Genomic DNA, 24242 nt, shown 5'->3' with positions numbered 1-24242 from the left:
AACCCCGGCTTCTATTCTTCACTGCTAACCGTCTTTTTAAACCCCTCTCCCCAGTCTTCACCCTCACCTCCGACAATAAGTGTGAGGAACTCATGGGCTTCTTTGTCTCAAAGATTGTGACCATCCGTTCGGCTGCCTCTGCCTCTTCCCTTCCTTCCCCTAGCCCACTGGGCCAAACTTCCTCTAAGGAAACCCCCTGCACTAGCCTTCACCTCACATCTTTCTCCAGTTTCTCTCCGATCTCCCCTCATGACTTTTCCAAGCTCATCCTGTCCATGAGATCCATTTCCTGCTCCCTTAACCCAATTCCCACCAAACTGTTGACCACTCAACTTCCTTTTCGGGCTCCCATGTTAGCTGACATTATTAACGGTTCTCTCCCCCGTCGCTCAAATCTGCCATCATCACCCCTCTCCTCAAAAAACCAACCCTCGATCCCTCCATCCTTGCAAACTACCGCTCCATCTCCAAAGTCCTTGAACGTGTTGTCGACTCCCAAATCCGTGCCCATCTTTCTCGCAATTCCATTTTTGAATCCCTCCAATCTGGTATCCGCCCCTGCCACAGTACCGAAATAGCTCTCATTAAAGTCACAAATGACATCCTTTGTGACTGTGACAAAGGTAAACCATCTCTCCTCATCCTTCATGACCTGTCTGCAGCCTTTGATACGGTTGACCACTCCATCCTTCTTCAACGCCTCTCCACTGTCGTCCACCTGGGTGGGACTGCACTCGCCTGGTTCCATTCTTATCTATCTAATCGCAGCCAGAGAATCTCCTGCAACAGCTTCTCTTCCTGCCCCCACATCATTACCTCTGGTTTCCCCAAGGATTTATCCTTAGCCCCCTCCTATTTCTCATCTACATGTTGCCCCTTGGTGACAACATCCAGAAACACAACATCAGTTTCCACATGTACGCTGATGACACCCAGCTCTACCTCACTACCACTTCTTTCGAACCCTCCACAATCTCTAAATTCTCAGACTCCGAGTCTGACATCCAGTTCTGGATGAGCAGAAATTTTCTCCAATTGAATATTGGGAAGACTGAAGCCATTGTTTTCAGTCCCTGCCACAAACTCTGTTCCCTTGCCACTGACTCCATCCCTTTCCCCAACTTCTGTCTGATGCTGAACCAGACAGTTCGCAACCTTGGTGTCATATTTGACCCTGAAGTGAGCTTTCGACCACATATCCGCAGCATAACTAAGACTTCCTATTTCCAGCTCTGTAACATCGCCCACTTCCGCCCTTGCCTCGCTCATCCATTGCTGAAGACCTCGTCCATGCCGTTGTTACCTCTAGACATGACTATTCCAACGCACTCCTGGCTGGCCTCCCACATTTAACCCTACGTAAACTAGAGGTGATCCAAAACTCGGCTGCCTGTGTCCTAACTCGCACCAAGTCCTGCTCACCCATCACCCCTGTGCTCGCTGACCTACATTGGCTTCCGGTTAAGCAACGCCTCGATTTCAAAATTCTCATCCTTATTTTCCTCGCCTCTACTTATCTCTGTAATCTCCTCCAGCCCCACAACGCCCCCGAGATGTCTGCACTCCTCTAATTCTGCCCTCCTGAGCATCCCTGATTATAATCGCTCAACCATTAGTGGCCGTGCCTTCTGTTGTCTAGGCCCCAAGCTCTGGAACTCCCTGCCTAAACCTCTCCACCTCTTGATCTCTCTTTCCTCCTTCAAGACATACCTCTTTGACCAAGCTTTTGGTCACCTGCGTTAATTTCTACTTATGCGGCTCGGTGTAACATTTTTATCTCATGATACTCCTGTGAAGCGCCTTGGGGTGTTTCACTACGTTAAAGGAGCTATATAAATACAAGTTGTTGTTGTTGAATGTTACTTACGACTTATAAGCCCAACTCTGAATGTTGACCAGGTCTTGTTGTATTGCTGTCATCAGCGTACAGCCCCATTTCTGACCTTGTGGAGAAAAGGTCTTTGAGAAGGGAGCTAAAGATAGTTGGGCCGAGGACATTGCCCTGAGGAACTCTTGCAGCGATGTCTTGATTACCCTCCACTGACCACAACCATGTTCCTTTATGCCAGGTATGACTCCAACCACTGGAAAATTTTCCCCCGATCCCCATTGACTTTAGTTTTACTCGGGCTCTTTGGTGCCACATTCGGTCAAATGCTGCCTTGATGTATGTCATGGACAGTTACTCTCACCTCACCTCACCTCTGGTATTCAGCTCTTGTGTCCATGTTTGGACCAAGGCTGTAATGAGGTCTGTAGCTGAGTGGTTCTAGTAGAATCCAAACTGAGCATTGGTGAGTAGGTTATTGGTGAATAAGTGCTGCTTGATAGCATTGTTGATGACTCCTTTCATCACTTTGCTACTGATTGAGAGTAGACTGATTGGACAGTAATTGGCCAGGTTTGATTTGTCCTGCTTTTTATGGATCGGACATAGCTGCGCAATTTTCCACATTATCGGGTAGATCCCGTTGCTGTAGCACAGGTCTTCAGCAATACATCTGGCACATCGTAGCCTTCGCTGTGTTCAGGGAGGAGAGTGAGACTTACTTTGTGATGTCAGCATCACGTGACAGAAAGGAGAGTGAGACTTCAACGGCAGCAGTATCTTCAAAGGATATTGCAGAAATTCTTGTCAAAACTTCAATAATGCCAGCAACCCCACTGCTGTGTAATGTGTTGCTTGTCTATTTATTCTACAAGCTACCTTCAAAGTGATATTGGAGTGTGACTCCGCCTCACTCAAGTTTGGCTACAAATTATAAGTTTTACTGCATCTGTTGCTGGTTATGAAGCAGAATCCTCCCTCTGGGCAGGGAGAATCTATTTTTAAATTCTCCGCACCCAGTTTCCTTCTGCCCTCTCATAAGTGCCGACACTTGCTTAGGACATGGTTCTAACAGTGCCAGTAAAGCAGCTGATGATCATATCTGAACCTATATATTGAACAGTAGCAGATTATTCAGATGTGGGGAGCATCACAGCTCCTGTGTTTGTTTGGCATCCACATACTGGTCAGTCATCAAGGGCAAGTGCTTGGCTGCCCTCTGGGCCAGTCCAATTGCCACATGCTTATTGGGGCCCAAGCTGAGAGCAGCTAATTGAGCACAGCCCAGGGATCAGACCTGGATCTACTAGTCTGTGTGTCTCTGTTACCTGAGCCATCAGGACTGTTCTGGATTGTATTACCTTTAGTGGCAAAAATCTCAACTGTTGGAAACAAAAGTGCTCATTTTGTGAAGGAACGCTCTCTATTTATTCACAGGAAATACAGTAAAGAAAGAACTTGTATTTATTTATTATGAGGGTATGGTAGCATAGTGATTATGCTAGAGGACTAGTAATCCCGAGGCCTAGGTGAGTTCAAATCCCACCACGGCAGCTGGGGGATTTAAATTCAGTTAATTAAATAAATCTGGAATTTTTTTTTAAAAGCTAGTATCAGGAATGGTGACCATGAAACTACCGGATTATCGTAAAAACCCATCTGGTTCACTAATGTCCTTTAGGGAAGGAAATCGACCATCCTTACCCGGTCTGGCCTATATGTGACTCCAGACCCACACCGATGTGGTTGACTCTTAACTGCCCACTGACATGGCCTAGCAAGACACTCAATTGTACCAAAGCGCTACGACAAAGTCAGCACTGTGGGAGTGCCTTCACCACAAGGACTGCAGCGATTCAAATAGGTGGTTCACCACCATCTTCTCATGGGCAATTAGGGATGGGCAATAAATGCCAGCCTTGCCAGCGACGCCCATGTCCCGTGAACGAATAAAAAAAAAAATTGCCTTTCATGTTAGGAAACACAGCAACCAATTTGTGCACAGAAAGGTCCCACAATCAACAATAGGATAAATGACCAAATAATTTGTTTCAGTGATGTTAGTTGAGCCTGGAAAGTGAAATCTAGATTTTCTGATCTGTGTTCCTCCAATTTTGTTCAGACAGGTTACCATCAATGTTACAAGAATGCTGAACCGTAAACCTAGGCTTAATGTCAGCAGGCTATTTAGTCCTTAGATGATCCCAGTCCTTCTCACCCAATGACCACATGCGCACTTTAAGCTGAAGGTTACCAGTTAGCAATCATGAACCCGATTAAGATCAGTTAATTTAGTACAGACTGGGAATTGAACCTGGGACTAGATGACAGTGTTTCTTACACACTTCTCACTCTCTATCTTTCTGTGTCTCTGTCTCTCTCCCTCTGTCTTTCATTGTGCGCCTGCTCCGAGTTCCTGACTTATTTGTACACTATCCCTTTTATTTGCACTCGTACTTTATTTTCCGTTTCTGTATATCTGTTTGCGTGGATGGTCTGTGTATGTGATGTTCCGTGTTTCATTCTCTCTGCTCTGCATTCTTTCTGTGTCTCTTGGAAACTGAATGATATGAACACTAAAAATCTTTTGATGCTGTCAGAGGTTTATTTTTCAAATACTGCTGGATGAAAGGTGCTGTGAAAGAATATAAACATACACACAGTATTTGAAGTGCCCCTAACTGCATTGCGGACAATATAGCCAAAGAAGCATTTCTGTTTGTTGCAGTACCCATGGCCATCAGTCCTTTAAGAATGCTGCTCTTTTGTTCTCTCTGCATCGTTTGTAGCAAGGCTTGTATATTCAGCTTGGGTCCGGGAAACTTTTCCAAACACATACACTCATATGGAGAATTTTCAACCGTGAAGCCATGTCTATATATTATACTTACAGCACAGTTGTTACTCCTGGGAGGATAGACGTATCAACATTAGTGTCTTCGTCCAGGCCAACATCCCCAGCGTTGAAGCACCGACCACACTTGATCAGCTCCGCTGGGCAGGCTACATTGTCCGCATGCCAGACATGAGACTCCCAAAGCAAGCGCTCTACTCTGAACTCCTTCATGGCAAACGAGCCAAAGGTGGACAGAGGAAACGTTACAAGGACACCCTCAAAGCCTCCCTGATAAAGTGCAACATCCCCACCGACACCTCGGAGTCCCTGGCCAAAGACCGCCCTAAGTGGAGGAAGTGCATCCGGGAGGCGCTGAGCACCTCGAGTCTCATCGTCAAGTGCATGCAGAAAACAAGCGCAGGCAGCAGAAAGAACATGCGGCAAATCTGTCCCACCCACCCTTACCCTCAACGACTGTATGTCCCACCTGTGGCAGGGACTGAGGCTCTTGTATTGGACTGTTCAGCCACCTAAGAACTCATTCTAAGAATGGAAGCAAGTCTTCCTCGATTCCGAGGGACTGCCTCTGATGATGATGATGATGATGAATGGCAACGCATTTTGAATTGATAGCTGGTTCTGAAACACAATATAGATTCTGTGAGCTCAACTTAAAGGATTCTTTTCACAGTGATGTTAAATATTGTAGAGCCACAAGATTGCAGGTTTGATACCTGGTGTTGCTGTGTTAGCAGATCTCTGCACTGGTGTCAGTAGGAGGTGATGACCATTAGCTTCAGTGTTCCCTTACTAGGGAGGGAAAACATCAGCTGGAATTCATGTACAACTAAGATAGTTACCTATTGTAGCTCATTCTTCCACAGGACCTCAAAGCTGTAGAACTCCTGATCTTCCTCAGTCTTTTAGGCGTCAGCCTTAGCTCAATGGTAGCATCCATTGCTCTGACTCAAAAGGTTGTCGGTTCAAGCCCACTCGAGAGACTTGAGTCTAATTTTTCCTTTGCCTCCGCCATAATGGACCTTGGACCCTGGACCCATAGTACTAATCCACAGAGGTATCCAGGTGGCTGAACGCACTGCCAAGTAGACAATGTAAAACTTTACCAGCCAAACATTCCAGGTTTAGTTCCCCATCTGTGATCTATCTGTGCATTGCTCAACATTAAACCTTCCATTCAATCCACAAGTGTGACCCCTAGTTTCCAGTCGACTGACATTTTTATTCTCTGCCTAGTCCCACTTTGACTTCGCTGTCCTCGGTCTTCTACACAGTTCTAATGAAGCGAGGAACAGCTTTAGTCTTCTGGACTCAACATTGAGTTCATCAATTTCAGATCATAACCACTGTTCCCATTTTTATGGATGGCAGCTGTTGGTAATGATTCTGCTATTCCCATTTACACCTCTAGATCCAACTTTTGTTTCTTTACTTGTCTCATTACCATCTCCTTTTGTCATGTAATCTTTCCTGCCTTCCACCCTATCACAGACCTCCCCTTTTGTTCTTTCCTCCACTTCCCCCTTTCCCTGCGCCTCTGTACTTAAAACCTGTTACATCTCTAACTATTTCCAGTTCTGACAAAAGGTCATCAACCTGACAGGTTAACTTTGTTTCTCTTTCCACAGGTGCTGTCTGACCTGTTGAGTATTTTCTGTTTTTATTTCAATTTCCAGCATTCCCAGTATTTTGCTTTTGTATTAAAGTGCTTTGGTTCTGGTACGATTTTTCTCACACGTTACTGGCAGCGATATGCCTCACATCAACACTGTAAAATGATGGGTTTTTTCCCCTCCCATGTCCAGCAATGAGAAGCCCAATAGCTGCAGCCCCTGCTGCTGAGACATGTTGATTCAGCACAAGGCAGGACTCGGGCACGGGACCTTCTGATCTGGATGGCTCAGTGCCAACTGGAGACCTTTCTGATAGTTTTAACTATCCCACTTAACTCTTGGAACATCTTGCCACCTTATGGTTACTTCATTTAGAGTGCCCACCAGAAAATAACTGAGCTCAGCCAAACATGCTAACTGGCAGCTTGATGGGAAGCACTGGATCTAGTAGGCATGCTGTTGAGAAGCCAGCTCTACAACCCAGAAATGAGCAAACTTGTAGTTTTTAATAGCAGGCAAGACTAGCTTTGGCGAGATGTATAACATTTTATGTGTTCTCAACTGTATTAGATGTTTACTTTGTGTAGAAATATAGATGGGTCGATAAAGAAAAGTGATGGGCACGTGAAATCTTCACATTGTGTCCACTTGAACTGTGAAAAAACAGCCAGCAGCACAGTTAGAAATTCTGGGCTAGAAATTACGTAGAGCTACCACTTTCCTTCGAGCACTAAAGGGAGTGAGAGGGGGGCAGTATTGGCAGAGCGCTGCACAATGTCCCGTACAGCGGTGCTGGTTTTAAAGGCTCCTTCCCTCCATTAAAGGGAAGGGCCAACGCTGCGTTCATTGAAGCCCAAGGCTGTGTATGTTGGGCGACAGCACCTGCGATACGCGCATAGCCGCCCCAAGCTCTCAGAGAGTGCAGGGCTGAGCAATCGTGGGGTACAAAAAAAGTAAAATGCAACACACTAGGGACATAATAAAATTTTGGACTACCTGACCACCACTGCCTTTAATTAGCGCTCACCAAGCGGCCAGCCGAGGTGACAATGCCTCCGCAGCTGTCGTTGTTGATGCTCGACGATGCTGCAGGGGACGGAGTGAATTTTACATCCGGGGCGATAATGGGGCGCTGCGCACCAGATGACGTCACAATCTCCGGGGTGCAAGAGATCGAGGTAGTAAGTTTTAGTGCCAGTGCAAACCTGCCATGGAAGTTTGCGGGCGTTGCTGATTTCGCCACGCCCAGTTGGTAAGCCCTTCGTGCCCCGTTAGCGCCCCTCAGAGGCGCGAACCAGGCCAATTTGTTTCCCTCTGTCTTTCCAAAACTTTGGGTGTATCTAAAGAGAGCACTTTGAGCTGTATAACACTTTGGGTGAAATACCTGTGGCTGGAAGTCTGTTACTGCTGACAAATTAAGTGCAAGCCAGCTTGGCTCAGTTAGTAACACTCTCACTTGGTGTGCTTCAGAAACTCTGCTCCCATTTGTCTGTCCCAATAGTTCAGGGTGAATCCAGGGTACTAGGCAAAGAAGAGCAGGCAATTTTCATGGTGTTCTGGAGAACATTCCTCCCTCAACATACAGCACCAAAAGCAAATGATCTGTCATTGTTGTTTGTGGGATCTTGCTATGTGAAAATCGCTTCCGTGCTTACTGCTCTAACAATAGTGACTGTGCAATGTGGTTCATGGTATGTAAAGTGCTTTGGGATGTTTGAGAGATCTAATAAGGTGCTGTACAAATGCAATTCCGCCTTATTGGTACATTAATTTTTTTCTATATCGTATATTGGTACCAAAAAGCTAACTGAGGTCAGTCAACACTGATGGTTGTTTATCTTTCTGTGTTCTAGGTACTTGGAGACCACACTACAAGGAGGAGACGATTGTAATTGCCTTGGCATCAGTGTCTGTCGTAGCTGTCCTGATCGCAGCTTTCTTCTTTGGATATAGAATGCTTGCAGGTGAGTGTCTGCAGTGAAACCTGCCATCATTACTCCTAGTTTATCACTGTTCAAAGTCCCCCCCCACCCCCCGGAAAACTGTACGTGTCGTGCAATAGCGGTCCTTCTCCCTATGCCAAGTTTCTCCACCCTTCATCTGAAGATGGTGAATCCTCGTTGATTCCACAGGCACTAGCAGCTGGCAGGTACCTTGCCCATGTGGCCATTCTACAGGCAAGTGTCGGCCGACTATTTTACTGTGCAGTAATCACAGCCGAGCTAGATCCTGTTCTCTCTCAAGCTGTGTGGAGTACACTTGGAGTACTGTGTAAAATGGTCATCATATTATAAAAAAGCACTGTAGAGAAGTGCAGAGAAGATTTACAGGGATTTTACCAGAAATACAAGGGCATACCTATAAGGAAAGGATGAACAGGCTAGGTCTCTTTTCTCTTGAAAAGAGAAGGCTGAGGGGTGACCTAATAGACGTCTTTGAAATTATGAAAGGTTTTGATAGACTGGATACGGAGGGGCCGAAATTGCCCTGTTCTGCGCCTCCCGTTAGCACCTCCAGATGATGTCATCGCCATGCGCAGCGATTGCCCGCGCCAGCCTCATAGGTCAGGAACCAGGCCGACTTTCACTCCCAGGGCGGACGTTAAAGGGGAGGTGCGCTGTGGCACGTGCTGCCATTTGTTTTCTTCAGCCGACTCACCAGTCGGCCTGTTCTGTTCTGCTGACGCGTGGTCCAGGCACCACGTAGCTCTGGTGGCCCAGTGGAGGCCATCAAAGGGCCTGCAGAGTTCGCAGCAGCACTCCCCTTTAACAGAAGGGGACGGAGAAGCCGCGTAGCTCTGACGATCTCGCCCGTGTAGTGCCCCAGATCCACTCCAACAGGAAGTGGAGCACGCGACATTGCGCTCCACTTCCTGTGAGGGGCGTAACCCAATTTCGGCCCCATAGTGTTTCCACTTGTGGGGAAGAGCATAACTAGCGGCCATCAGTAAGATAGTCACCAAGAAATCAAATTGGGAATTCAGAAGAAACTTGTTTACCCAGAGAGTGGTGTGAATGTGGAACTCGTTACTATAGGGAGTAGTTGAGGCAAATAATATAGATGCATTTAAGGGATGGCTAGATAAACATATGAGGGAGAAGGGAATAGAATTAGATGAGGAAAGATGGGAAGAAGCTCGAGTGGAGTATAAATGCCGGCATAGACTGTTTGTGTGCCGTATATCCTATGTAATCCTATGTGTGTGTAAAGTGCAGGCATGTTCTAAGTGTAACCAGAGAAAGCTGGAAACACTTGGCCGGTCAAGCAGCATCTGTGGGGAAGCAGAAGTCAATCAGTCAATATTTCAGTTCCAAGACCTTCCTCAGGACTGGAAGATATTACAGATGGACAGCATTTAAAAAGGAACAGAATAATAGAAAGGAGGAGGAAAAAAAAATGTGTGACCCCAAGTTCCCTGTCACTTGTCATTTCAATTCCCTGTGCCAGCTGCCTTCTCCCTCCCGCACTTCCCCCCCCCCCCCCCTCCTTTTAGGCAGTGACTTTTGCTCAATTTCACAGGTGACAGTTGCCTCCAATACTTCACTCAAGTAACCTTTCCTCGTGTAAATCTAGACAGGAGTGTCATCAGGTTACTTGCTTGTAGAGCGCATCTCACCCTACGTCCACACTCAGGAACTTTGTAGTGATAGTCACTGGGCAATTATCAGGAGCAGGAAATTGAGCAGATTTTTTCCCCCTCTTCCTTGGCGGGGTGCCGAGACCAATTGTACCACCCCCAACAGCTGAAATAAAACAGTGATTGAACCTGAGACCTTCCTGGTCTGCATGTCTTAGTCACACTGGTGGTGTGCATTTATCCAGCAAATCACTGGAGGCATTTATTTTTAGTACATTGAAATAGCTAGAAGTTATAACACTGAAGCAGACCATCCAGCCCAGCCAGTAAGTGTTAGTGTTTACCCTCCATGCGAGCCACTATTCCAATTCACATTTATCCACTCTGCTCCCCATATCCCTTAAACCCATTTTACTTAATCCATCTATCCAGTCTAATCTTGAATGTTGACAGTTTCTGCCTCAACCACTAACCCTGGAAATTAATTCCACATCTTCACAACTCTCTGTGTGAAGATGTTTCTTCTGCCCTCTGTTCTAAATCTTGTATCTATGGCCCTTATTCTCTAAAAACATTCTGCTTCTAACTACCCTGTCCCATCCTTCCATAATTTTAAACACTTCTATCATATCGCCCCACTAATCCACAATGTTATGATGAAAAGGGCGCTGAGTTTTAATGTATTTCCTTATACAGGTGCAGCGTCCAAAATCCGGATCCGGAATGTTCCGAAATCCGGACTTCGGACTGATTGGTGGCAGGGTCGTCCAGAATCCGTAAAATGTTCCGGAATCTGGACCCTGCCAACCTCGAGGTGCCACCGCTGCCAGCCCTCAGGCCTCACCTCGCCGCCGCTGCTGTCCGACCTTGGAGACTCCTCGCTGGCCCGCCCGAACACCACCTCCGCGACGGGGCTGCCCGACCAGCTCCTCTTCGGCGGGGCCCCGTCCGACCAGCTCCTCTACACTGCGGCGGGGCCCCGCCCGATGACCTCATCGCTTGGAGACCCGAACAGCTCTTCGGCGAGCGCCCACCCGCCCGCCCCTGCTTTCTGACGTTCCGAAATCTGGAAATACCCAAACCTGGGCTCGAGTGTTTCCGGATTCATGATATCAGAAAGACGTTCCAAAGTCCGGCAAAATGCAAAATCCGGAACGGCCTCGGTCCCGAGGGTTCCGGATTTGTGAACCTAATTAACAGACAGTTTCCTAATCAATCTACATTATATCCTCTTTAAAGCCTTAAAATCCTTCATAAAGTGTGGAACCCAATACTGAACACAGCACTCTCTAACTGAGGTCTAATTGAGGTTTTATAAAGGATCATCATTATCTTGTGACTTTTATATTCTATACCTCTTGTGATAAAACCTCGAATGTCATTAGCCTTTGTAACAGCCTGATCAACCTGAAGTGCTGCCTTTATTGTCCAGTGTATCTGTAGCCTTGGGATCCCTCTGCTCTTCCACAGCACTGAGCCTACTTCCGTTCAGAGTATAATTACTGCTATTTTTTTTGCCAAAATGTATCACCTCACATGTACCTCACCTCACACCTCAAAATGTATCACCTCACCTAGCTCTACCTGGACGCCTCCATCTGGTCTCACATTGAACAATTTTTCCTTTAACTCCACTCACTCCTCCAAATTAAAGGTGTTGCTATGGGAACCCGCATGGGTCCTAGCTATGCCTGCCTTTTCGTGGGATATGTGGAACATTCTTTGTTCCAGTCCAGTCGGCTTCCCTCCCTCACCTCTTTTTACGGTACACTGATGACTGTATCGATGCCGTTTCCTGCTCTCGCGCTGAACTTGAAAATTTAATTCACTTTGCATCCAATTTACACCCCTCCCTCACCTTCACATGGTTTATTTCCGACTCTTCTCTTCCCTTCCTCGACTTCTCCATCTCCATCTCTGGGGATAGGCTTTCGACCAGTATCCACTATAAGGCCACTGACTCCCACAGCCACCTGGACTACACTGCCTCCCACCCCGCATCCATTCCATTCTCCCAATTTCCCCGTCTCCGTCGCATCTGTTCTGACGACACCACCTTTCACACTCGTGCCTTTGACATGTCTTCCTTTTTGCTCAACAGTGGATTCCCCTCCGCTGTGGTTAACATGGCCCTCGACCGTGTCCGTTTTATTTCCTGCGCCTCTGCTCTCACCCTTTCCCCTCCCTCTCAAAACCATGACAGGGTTCCCCTTGCCCTCACCTTTCACTCCACCAGCCCCCACGTTCAACAGATTATCCTCCGCCATTTCCGCCACCTCCAGTGTGATCCCACCACCAATCACATTTTCCCCTCCCCTCTCAGCATTCCGAAGGGACTGCTCCCTCTGCGACACCCTGGTCCATTCCGCAGTCACCCCCAGCACCCCCTCTCCTTCCCACGGCACCTTTCCGTGCAAGCTCAGGAGATGCAACACCTGCCCTTTTATCTCCTCCCTTCCCACTATTCAGGGCCCCAAATACTCCTTCCAGGTGAAGCAGCGATTTATTTGTACTTCTTTCAATTTAGTACAGGACCGAGGCCCTTCCGGATTTTGCATTTTGCCGGACTTTGGAACATCTTTCTGACGTCAGGAATCCGGAAACACTTGAGCCCAGGTTCAGGTATTTCCGGATTTTGGAACGTCGGGGGTGGAGGTTGCTCGCCGAAGAGCTGTTCGGGTCGTCGGGCGGGGCCCCACCACTGTGGAAGTGTTCGGTCGGGCCCCGCCACCAAGGAGTTGTTCGGGCAGGGCCCCATTGCCCTGGAAGTGTTCGGTCGGGTTCGGCCGGGCCCAACCTTCCTGCAGTCGTTTTCCTCGTCCATACAGGGAGCAAACACCTCGTATCTGTTGGACAGGGTCAGGGGATGAGGCTCCTCCATGACTGCATCCTGGGTCCCCATAGCTTCCTGACCCTCCTGTCCCTGACCATTGATTAACTCTAAAGTACTATTGAACCTTAAGGGTGTGACTGCCTCCCGGAGCAAAGTGTCCAGGTAACTCTCCCTCCCTGATGCATCGCAATGTCTGCAGCTCGTACTCCAGGTCAACAACTCTGAGCCGAAGTTCCTCGAGCTGCAGAAACTTACTGCAGATGTGGTTGCTCAGGATCGCGATGCTGTCTACCAGCTCCCACATGCCGCAGTTATGACACACCACCTGCCCTGCCATCTCTAAATTTGTTTTATTTATTAATTAATTCGTTAAATCTTTGATTCAATCGACATTTTAGTTTTGTTTAATTATTTTGTTTGAAGTTATTAATTTAATAAGTACTAGCAAGTTACAGTTTCTCAGCTCTTAATTTAAACCCCTTCCCTAACTTAGAAAGCAAAGAAAAGCTGTAATACTCACCAATCAATCACCTACCTGCTCTCCTATGACATCACTCTTTGATTTTCTTTTGTTGGTTCTGAATCGGAGCCTCCCCACTCTTTTTATGCCACTGCCACTCTGCTCCTTCCGGTCTCGGGTATCTGGTCTCCCCGCTCTCTTTATGCTGCTGCCACTCTGCTCCTTACGGAAAGGCTTTCAGGAGTCAGGAGGTGAGTCACTTGTTGCAGAATACCCAGCCTCTGACTTGCTCTTGACAGTATTTATGTGGCTGATCCTGTTAAGTTTCTGGTAAATGGTGACTCCCAGGATTTTGATGGTGGGGGATTCAGTGATGGTAATCCCATTGAATGTCAAGGGGAGGACACTAGATTCTCTCGTTGGGGATGGTCATTGCCTGGCACTTGTGTGGCGCGAATGTACTTGCCACTTATCAGCCCACGTCTGAGTGTTGGCTGGATCTTGCTGCATGCGGGCGCGGACTGCTTCATTATCTGAGGAGTTGAGAATGGAACTGAGCACTGTGCAATCATTAGTGAACATCCCCACTTCTGACCTTATGATGGGAAAAGGTCATTGCTGAAGCAGCTGAAAATGATTGGGCCTAGGACACTGCCTTGAGGAACTCCTGCAGCGCTGTCCTAGGGCTGAAATGATTGACCCCCAACAACCACAACCATATTCCTTTATGCTAGGCATGACTTCAGCCAGTGTAGCGTTTTCCCCCTGATTCCATTGAGTTCAATTTTACTTGGGTTCTTTGATACCATACTCGGTCAAATGCAACCTTGATGTCAAGGGCAATCACTCTCACCTTTCCTCTAGAATTCAGCTCTTTTGTCCATGTTTGGACCAAGGCTGTAATAAGGTCTGGAGCTGACTGGTCCTGACAGAACCCAAACTGAGCATGGTGAGCAGGTTATTGGTGAGTAAGTGCCGCGCAATAACACTGTCGATGACCCCTTCCATCACTTGGCTGACGATTGAGAGTAGGTAGATGGGGCGGTGATTAGCCGGATTGGATTTGTCCTGCTTTTTGTTGATAGATCATACCTGGGCAATTTTCCACTTTGTCGGGTAGATGCCAGTGCTGTAGTTGAACTGGACCAGCTTGGATAGAGGAGCCTGGGGCACACGTCTTCAGCACTACAGCCGGGATGGTGTTGGGGCCCATAGCCTTTGCTGTATCCAATGAACTCAGCCATTTCTTGATATCACGTGGAGTGAGTCGAATTGGCTGACGACTGGCTTCTGTGATGGTGGTGATCTCAGGAGGAGGCCAAGATGGATCATCCACTCGGCACTTCTGGCTGAAGATGGTTGCAAACACATCAGCCTTATCTTTTGCACTCAAGTGCTTGGTTTCGCCATCATTGAGGATGGGGTTGTTCATGGAGCTTCTTCCTCCCATTAGTTTGTTTAATTGTCCACCACCATTCATGACTGATCGGCAGCACTGCAATGTCACTCAAAGTGATGTGGGAAATGGAAAAATATCACACACGTTCTGTAGCGCTCACTGTTCTGAAGTTGGGAGGCTGAGACACAGTGTCAGTACATTGTAGGGGAGCTTTACTCTGCATCTAACCTGTGCTGTATCTGCTCTGGGAGTGTTTGATGGGACAGTGTAGATTGAACTTTACTCTGTATCTAACCTGCGCTGTCCCTGCCCTGGGAGTGTTTGATGGGACAGTGTAGCTGCAGCTTTACTCTGTGAAATTCGTAGTTTACCTGACCTGTGAGTTCTTAGTACTGAAATGTCTGAAACCTTAACATGCTCACCTTGATAGAAACATAGAAAATAGGTGCAGGAGTAGGCCATTCGGCCCTTCGAGCCTGCACCGCCATTCAATGAGTTCATGGCTGAACATGCAACTTCAGTACCCCATTCTTGCTTTCTCGCCATACCCCTTGATTCCCCCTAATACTAAGGACTACATCTAATTCCTTTTTGAATATATTTAGTGAATTAGCCTCAACAACTTTCTGTGGTAGAGAATTCCACAGGTTCACCACTCTCTGGGTGAAGAAGTTTCTCCTCATCTCAGTCCTAAATGCCTTACCCCTTATCCTTAGACTGTGACCCCTGGTTCTGGACTTCCCCAACATTGGGAACATTCTTCCTGCATCTAACCTGTCTAAACCCATCAGAATTTAAAATGTTTCTATCAGATCCCCTCTCATTCTTCTGAACTCCAGTGAATACAAGCCCAGTTGATCCAGTCTTTCTTGATATGTCAGTCCCGCCATCCTGGGAATCAGTCTGGTGAACCTTCGCTGCACTCCCTCAATAGCAAGAATGTCCTTCCTCAAGTTAGGAGACCAAAACTGTACACAATACTCCAGGTGTGGCCTCACCAAGGCCCTGTACAACTGTAGCAACACCTCTCTGCCCCTGTACTCAAATCCCCTCGCTATGAAGGCCAACATGCCATTTGCTTTCTTAACCGCCTGCTGTACCTGCATGCCAACCTTCAATGACTGATGTACCATGACACCCAGGTCTCGTTGCACCTCCCCTTTTCCTAATCTGTCACCATTCAGATAATAGTCTGTCTCTCTGTTTTTACCACCTAAGTGGATAACCTCACATTTATCCACATTATACTTCATCTGCCATGCATTTGCCCACTCACCTAACCTATCCAAGTCACTCTGCAGCCTCATAGCATCCTCCTCGCAGCTCACACTGCCACCCAACTTAGTGTCATCCGCAAATTTGGAGATACTACATTTACCGCTGATTGATGAGCACCAGAAGAGTCACACAAAATAAGTTGTAAAAGAAATAAATAAATCATTCTTGCGTTTGGTTTATAGCTCAGGAATTGAGGGAGTTTTGGCAGGAAACGATTAAATATTTGGAGCTGTTAACTTCAGAATACCATTTGAGGTTTTACCATATTTCCCCATAATTTACCATTCACAGTTGATCGCTATATTGATCACGTGTTGATATTAAAGAGTGTGCTGTTTTTTTAAATGCTTGCTGATGCTCGTGATCGCCAATGACCCGACAACACCTGTGGATCTAAGAAATCCTCACTGAGCTCCCAACCCCACAGCTGCATATGCAGGGTCTTCACACATCTGATAATTTAAAAAAAATGGTATCCCCACTGTGCACCATTTATTTCACAAACTACACAAAACCAGAAGCTGTTTTCAATGTGTTCATCATTTTCCATTTGTGATGTTTCTTTAACCAGGCGATAGGAAGCATGGACTTCCCAGTATGAACATGATGGAGTCTGCACCCTCTGAACCTTCCCTGGACTTGGACAGCCTCAAGCTGCTTGAGGTAGGCAAATCCTAATGTACCTTATATGTGCTTTTGAGAAATAGCTGCTTCTTGGAGACCAAAATCATGCATACTAGGAAACGCCCAGGCTCTATGCCGGATCAGTGCTGAGATAGCTGATTGCAGCCAAGGCAATAGCTGGTGGCACTACAACTGGCTGCAGTGCCCCTGATTCGGGAAAGGAAGAACAGTCACTGGAAAACAATTGAGGACAGGATTGTACTTGGCCATGATGCCCCCCACAGTCAATTACACTGTCCCCACTTTCTTTCTCGAATGGTCAGCCAGATGTCAGATGTGCAAGGAAGCCTATCACCATGTTTGAGTCTCCAAGCCAAGCTACTCAGCCATCCAAACCAATAGAATTTCTGTTATTCAAAACAGTGTGCACACTCTCTTCCCTTAGGGAGAGCCCCCACTTAGCCAAGTCCAGAGTGCTAGGGGGAAAATTGGGTCTAGGATCCTCAGATATATGTAAGAGTACTGTTGGATCTGCACAGATCACTGGTAAGCATCCTGCTATCTGTCCAGCCCAGTGCAAGGAGTAGGCTGGTGAAAAAGCCAGGTACGGAGTGGGCTGGTTAGCATGATCGTTTTTTAAAAAGCAGAAACATCATGCTTCTGGTTGTTGTTGTGCGCAGTACGCTTCTGAGCAGCTTCCGGTCCGTTGGCAACAGTCACTCCATTTATATAAATGGTGAATAGCAGTGGTCCCAGTACTGATCCTTGTGGAATACCGCTTCTCATTTTTTGCCAGTCTGAGTAACTACTCTTAATCCTTACTCTCTGTTACGATAGGAATGAGGATAATAGATAGATAGATATCTTGGACTCAGTTTTCCCTGAGCCCGTTTTCTGGCGTATTGCCAGAGTTGTGCCGCTTAATTAGGTAAATAAATGCGCCAGAAAAAAATCTCCGAAGTTTCCCCGATGTTTGGATTGTAGTCTATAGCCGCGCAGCGTGTCCAGTCGCCTCAGGTGCTGGAGCCTGTTGTCTGCGCTGGAAAAAGGAGCTGGGCCTTCTGCACATGTGCGGGTGAAAAAACTGACGTTCTCGACGTTGCTGAAATGGTCGCACATGCGCCGTAAAGCTCCGAGTTGTGACCTCTCTCTCCCTTACCCCCCGCCCCCTCTCCTCCCTCCCCCCTCCCCCCCCTTGAGTCTTGTGACATCTCTCTCCCTCCCCCCTCCCCCTCCCCAGGCACCCAGGCCGAATGGCCTCCGATGTACTTACCTACGCCGATTTTTTAACTCTCCGCCAGAGTTTTCTCGAGAGGCCATATATTCTGGCCTAAGTAGAAATGGAGTAACTATCAGCTGGCCAAAGTTGTCTAAATGGCTGGTAACGCCCCCTTTTGAGGAAAAAAAAGCTTACCTAAAAAGAAACGTAACTAAATGAGCTACGCTGGTGCAAATTGATGGGGGAAACTGGGGATTTTTAAGTTAAGCCAGAAAAAGCATCCTGCTCCAAAAAAAAGGCCCAAATACTGGGGAAAATTGAGCCCCTTGTCCTTAACTTTTATCGTGTTCCAATGAAACTAGTTGCCTGTGCCATAAGATGGGCGTGATGAGAGGAAGAGCCCTGAACTCGCATCTTTCTCCAGTTTCTCTCCTATGTCCCCTCATGCCCTCTCCAAGCTCATCTTGTCCTTGAGACCCACCTCCAGCTCCCTCAACCCTATTCCCACTAAAGCTGACCACCCATGTTCCCCAGGTTAGCTGATACTGTTAACGGTTCTCTCTCCTCAGGTATTGTCCCCCTCTCCTTCAAATCTGCCGTCATCACACCCTCCTCAAAAAAACAACCCTGGACCCCTCCATCCTTTGAAGCTACTGCCCCATCTCCAATCTCCCTTTCCTCTCCAAAGTCCTTGAACGTGCTATCACCTCCCAAATCTGTGCCCATCTTTCCCGGAACTCCATGTTTGAATCCCTCCAACTACGTTTCCGCCCCTGCTATAGTACTGAAAAGGCTGTTATCAATATCACAAAGGATATCCTACATGACTGCGACCATGGTAAACTATCCCTACTCATCCTTCTCGACCTATCTACAGCTTTTGACATGGTTGACCCCACTATCCTCCTCCAATGCCTCTCCACCGTCATCCTGCTGGGTGGGACTGCACTTGCTTGACTGCATTCTTATCTATCCAGTCATATTCAGAGAATCACTTACAATTACTTCTCTTCCTACTCCAACACTGGTATCTCTGGTGTCCCCCAAGGATCTATCCTTGGCCCCCCCATTTATATATTTCTCATCTACAAGCTGCCCCTCGGTGACATAATCTGAAAACACAGCGTCCAGTTCCACATGCTGATGATATGAGCTCTACCTCACCACCACCTCTCTCGACTCCTCCACTGTCTCTAAATTGTCACACTGCTTGTCCGATGAGCAGAAATTTCCTCCGACTAATTATTGGGAAGCCATTGTCTTCGGTCGCCGCCACAGATGCTGTTCCCTAGGGAACAGTTTAGAGGGAGTTTTACTCTGTATCTAACCCACTTTACCTGATCTATGAGTGTTTGATGGGACAGTATAGGGGGAGTTTTACTCTGTTCTAATGATCCGAAAACACAGTGTCAGTTTCCACATGTCATAGAATCATAGAAATTTTGCAGCACGGAAGGACGCCATTTTGGCTCATCATGTCTGTGCCGGCCAACAAAGAACTATCCAGCCTAATCCCACTTTCTAGCTCTTGGTCCGCAGCCCTGTAGGTTACGGCTTTTTAAGTACTTTTTAAATACGGTGAGGGTTTCTGCCTTAAACACCCTTTCAGGCAGTGAGTTCCAAACCCCCACCACCTCCTGGGTGAAAAAATTTCCCCTCAAATCCCCTCTAAATCTACATACCAATTATTTTAAATCTATGCCACTGTTGTTGACCTGATGACACCCAGCTTTACCTCACCACCACCTTTCTTGACCCCTCCAACTGCTTGTCCGACATCCAGTACTGGATGAGCAGAAATTTCTTCCAACTAAATATTGTCTTTGGTCTCCGCCACAAACTGTGTACCCTAGCCACCGACTCCATCCCCTGGCAACTGTATGAGGCTGAACCAGACTGTTCGCAACCTTGGCGCCATACTTGACCCCGACATGAGCTTCCGACCACATATCCACGCCTTCAATAAGCCCGCCTATTTCCACCTCTAACATCGCCCAACTCCACCCGTGCCTAAGCTCATCCATGCCCTTGTTACCTCTAGACTTGACTATTCTAATGCACTCTTGGGCGGCCTCCCTTCTTCCACCCACTGAAAAGTATAGCTCATCCAAATCTCAGCTGCCCGTGTCCTAACTCACGCCACGTCCCGTTCACCCATCACCGCTGACCAACATTGGCTCCCAGTTAAGTCACGTGTCAATTTTAAAATTCTCATCCTTGTTTTCAAATCCCTCGATAGCCTCGCACCTCCCTATCTCTGTAATCTCCTCCAACCCTCCAAGATCTCTAATTCTGCGCTCCTCTAATTCTGGTCTCTTGCACATCCCCAAATCTTAATTGTTCTATCAATGGCGGCCGTGTCTTTAGCTGCAGAAGCCCTAAGCTCTGAAATTCCATCCTAACCCTCTCAGCCTCGCTTTTTAAAAAATTTATTTATGGGATGTGGGCAAGGCCAACATTTATTACCCATCCCTATTTGCCCATGAGACGGGGCTAGTGAGTTGTACAGCTGCAGTCTGTGATGTGAAGGTGCTCCCACAGTGCTGTTAGGGAGGGAGTTCCAGGTTTTTGATCCAGCGACGATGAAGGAATGGCGATATATTTCCAAGTCAGGATGGTATGTGACTTGGAGGGGAACAGGAAGTGGTGGTGTTCCCAAGCGCCTGCTGCCCTTGTCCTTCTAGGTAGAGGTCGTGGGTTTGGGAGGTGCTGTCTAACTTCCTTTAGGATTCGCTTTAAAACCTAACTCTTCGACAAAGCTTTTGGTCATCTGCTCTAATATCTCCTTATGTGGCTCGGTTTCAAACTTTGTTTGGTAATGCTACTATGAAGCGCCTTGGGACATTTACTAGGTTAAAGACGTGATATAAATGCAAGTTGTTTTTGTTATGGAATCGGAAGAGTCTCATTACACTGGAGCAAGTGCTATATAAGTGCAAGTTGTTGTTGTTGTGGACTCAGCAGAGTCACACTACACTAGAGCAGTGGCCTCAGTGCCACTTGAGTAGGGAGTGAAAACAACCCGCCAAGATTCCTGCTCTCAGTAGCCCTGCTTGGGGGTGTGAGAGAGATTTGGGGTAAGATTGGGGGGGTGTTTGAGCACAAGATTTGGCTCCCGTATGATGTCATTGATCCAGTAACCTGCCCACATATGAAGTATAGCCATTTGGGTGAGTTGTCAGTGGGCTGTGGTGATGTTCCTTCTAATTTTTATTTTTGGTGCATGGTCCTTTTTAAATTTGCTGCATGGACGATATCTTTTCCAGCGGAACAGCTGGTGAGCGGCCTGCATAGGACCTCCCGATCAATGCGCGGCCGCGCACCTGCGCAGGTTGGGGTAACGGCTGCTAGTACCAACTGAATCGAAGAAACAACACTTTCAAGAAAGGTTGGGGGAGGGATTTGGTTGAAATTGGCATAAAATAAGTGTTTATTTTATTTTGTCTCCAGGTGATTGGCCGGGGTCGTTATGGTGCAGTGTATAAAGGATCGTTGGACGAACGTCCGGTTGCTGTGAAAATCTTCAGTGCCTCAAACCGCCAGAACTATATCAACGAGAGAGACATATATAGGCTCCCACTGATGGAGCATGACAACATAGCCCACTTCATAGTGGGCGAGGAAAGAATATCCAGTGACAGCAGAACGGAGTATATGCTGGTGATGGAGTACTATCCCAATGTAAGTCTTCTGGATGGGTCCAATGGGAGGGCCAATGGGATTCCTTCTTCTTGGCCTGTGTTATGTCAGGAAGGTCTTACTGGACTATACAATGAGGCCCAGCAAAAGGTTTGGTCCTGGGAAAATTCTGATGGATAAATGGAGTGTGGATAATGGAGGTACTGCTATAGGCTACATGTTTTCAGTAGGATCTGGTAGAGGGAAGATCCCCACAACTACCAGCTACTGAGGAAAATGTACCTATATATTATTTTCCTATTATACACATTTCTTGTTATATACAGTGCTGGTAGGTGCAGCTCTGTCGCTTTAACACTAGGGTACAGTACTGGTGGGTACAAGTCTATCTCTGTATAACACTGGGTACAGTACTGGTGGGTACAGGTCTGTCACTGTATAACCCTGGGGTACTGTACTGGTGGGTACAGGTCTGTCACTGTATAACACTGGGTACAGAACTGGTGGATACAGATCTGTCACTGTATAACACTGGGGTACAGTACTGGTGGGTATAGGTTTGTCACTGTATTACACTGGGTACAGTGCTGGTGGGTACAGATCTGTCACTGTATAACACTGGGGTACAGTACTGGTGGGTACAGGTTTGTCACTGTATAACACTGGGTACAGTACTGGTGGGTGCAGGTCTGTCACTGTATAACCCTGCGTACAGTACTGGTGTATAGGTCTGGCAATAGCAGTGGTTTGAGGTGACGAATAGCATTCCAGCAGCTTACTGGTTAAAAGTATTATTCCTATAGTTTATTTTCTTTGCCACATGTTACATAAGCCTGGTGATCGCACTCCAAATGGATTGTTAGGTACATAGATTTACAGCAGAGAAACAGACCATTTTGCTCAACTTGTCTCTACCAATATTTATACATCACACGGGCCTTCCTCATGTCGGCTTCCAGGCTTCTGCTTAAATGAATCAGTGCTATCTTCTTCAGTCATTTCACATGGCAGCGAGTTCTACGTTCTTTTTTTGATATGTTAGTGACTATCTTATATTCATGCCCCCTTGTTCTGAATTCACCCACATGTGGAACAGTTTCTCCACATCCACCCCATCAAATCCCTTCATAATGTTTAAGATCTCTATCAGGTTTCCTCTTGGAGAAAAGAACCCTGCCTGCTCAATCTTTCCTGGCACCCACGTAAGGAGATGTGTAGGCACGTAACAGCCAGCCCAATGGGAAGAAGATAAAAAGGGATAACTAATAAAGGGAACTGGTTGAGGAAGTGGGTTATACATTGGCCTTTTATCTCACAAATCCAGCCCCAGCTGATGGGATGAAAGAGACTATCTTTGAGACTACCTGCTCGACTGCCTGAGCATTTTTCTCCTGCTTCCCCACCTCAAATTCGTATAGTTCTTACCTTATGCCAGCCCGCAACTTGTATCTCCGGTGCCCTAACCCCATCCTAAACCAACTCCTGAGCACATAACTATCTCTCTTAACCCAGTGCTTGCTGACATTGTCCTCAGCAGTGTTCTGTCCCCCTTTAAAACTGCCAACAGCACATCCCTCCTGAATCTCACCCTAAACTTCTCCATTTTCCTCAACTACAGTCCCATATTTATCCTCCCTTCCCTCTCTAAAGTCCTGGCCTCTTTTGTCAGCTTCAGCTCCATGTTCACCTCTCTCATTACTACTTGTTGAAATTCCTTCAATCCAGTTTCCACTCATAGTACCGATGAATCACCATATACTTCTGTTCCCTGTTCCCTTCAACAATGCCATAGCATGCCGTGTAATTCACTGCTCCGCCCTTTTCTTCCCCATTGGCATCACCCTTGGGTTCCTTTCCTACATTGCCCAAAGTAGCCACCCTCTATCTCCTGCAATGATTTCTCACCTCAACCTCACTTGGTCACCTCGGGATTTTCATTCTGCCCACCGACCCGCCCCCCCCCCCCCCCCCATTCTTCATCTACACGTTGTCCCTCGGCAACATCATCTCTGGCTGGCTTCCATTTTAATGCTGACAACACCCAGCTCCAGTATTCAGCCACCTCCTTCGACTCGGGGACCACCACTATGCTGTGTGGCTGTTAAGAACATTAGAGATAGGTGCAGGAGTAGGCTATACGCCCCTCGGGCCTGCTCCACCATTCAATAAGATCATGGCTGATCATTGAATTCAACTCCACTTTCCCGCCCAACCTCCGTATGCTTTGCTTCCCCTAGTCTCCAAAAATCTATCGATCTCAGTCTTGAATATATTCAGAGACTCAGCATCCACAGCCCTCTGGGGCAGGGAATTCCAAAGATTCACAACCTTCTGAGTGAAGAAATTTCTCCTCATCTCTGTCTTAAATGGCCTACCCCTTTTCCTGAGATTGTGCCCCCTAGTTCTAGACACTCCAGCCAGGGAAACAACCTCTCAGCATCTACCCTGTCAGTCCCCTTTAGAATCTTGTATGTTTCAATGAGTTCATCTCTTATTCTTTTAAACTCCAGATAGTATAGGAACATTCTACACAATCTCTCATCATAAGACAGTCCTCTCATCCCAGGAATCAGTCTAGTGAACCTCCGTTGTACTACCTCCAAAGCAAGTATATCCTTCCTTAGACAAAAAGATCAGAACTGTGCACCGTACTCGAGGTGTGGTCTCACCAAGGCCCTGTACAATTGTAGCAAGAATTCCTTTTATACTTCAACTCCCCCTTACAATAAAGGACAACATGCCATTTGCCTTCCTTATTGCTTGCTGTACCTGCACACTAGCTTTCTGTGTTTCTTGCACAAGGACACCCAAATCTCTCTGAACACCATCATTTAAAAGTTTCTCACCATTTAAAAAAAAAAGATTCTGTTTTTCTATTCTTCCTACCAAAGTGAATAATCTCACGTTTCCCTACATTA

General features: G+C 47.0%; 1 protein-coding gene across 2 annotated transcripts in view; it reads left to right on the top strand.

The window, feature by feature from the left end:
- The window catches only part of bmpr2b (bone morphogenetic protein receptor, type II b (serine/threonine kinase)), a 398476-nt gene that overhangs the window by 318124 nt on the left and 56110 nt on the right, over positions 1-24242 (top strand). For both annotated transcript variants that reach the window (XM_070876232.1, XM_070876233.1), the window contains 3 exons: positions 8149-8259; positions 16414-16505; positions 21136-21366. In XM_070876232.1, the coding sequence (XP_070732333.1) occupies positions 8149-8259; positions 16414-16505; positions 21136-21366 (434 nt within the window). The remainder of the gene's footprint in view (positions 1-8148; positions 8260-16413; positions 16506-21135; positions 21367-24242) is intronic.

The sequence above is a fragment of the Pristiophorus japonicus genome, chromosome 3, assembly GCF_044704955.1.
Source record: "Pristiophorus japonicus isolate sPriJap1 chromosome 3, sPriJap1.hap1, whole genome shotgun sequence".
Classification (NCBI taxonomy): domain Eukaryota; kingdom Metazoa; phylum Chordata; class Chondrichthyes; family Pristiophoridae; genus Pristiophorus; species Pristiophorus japonicus.
This window is presented reverse-complemented; position numbering and strand designations above follow the sequence as displayed.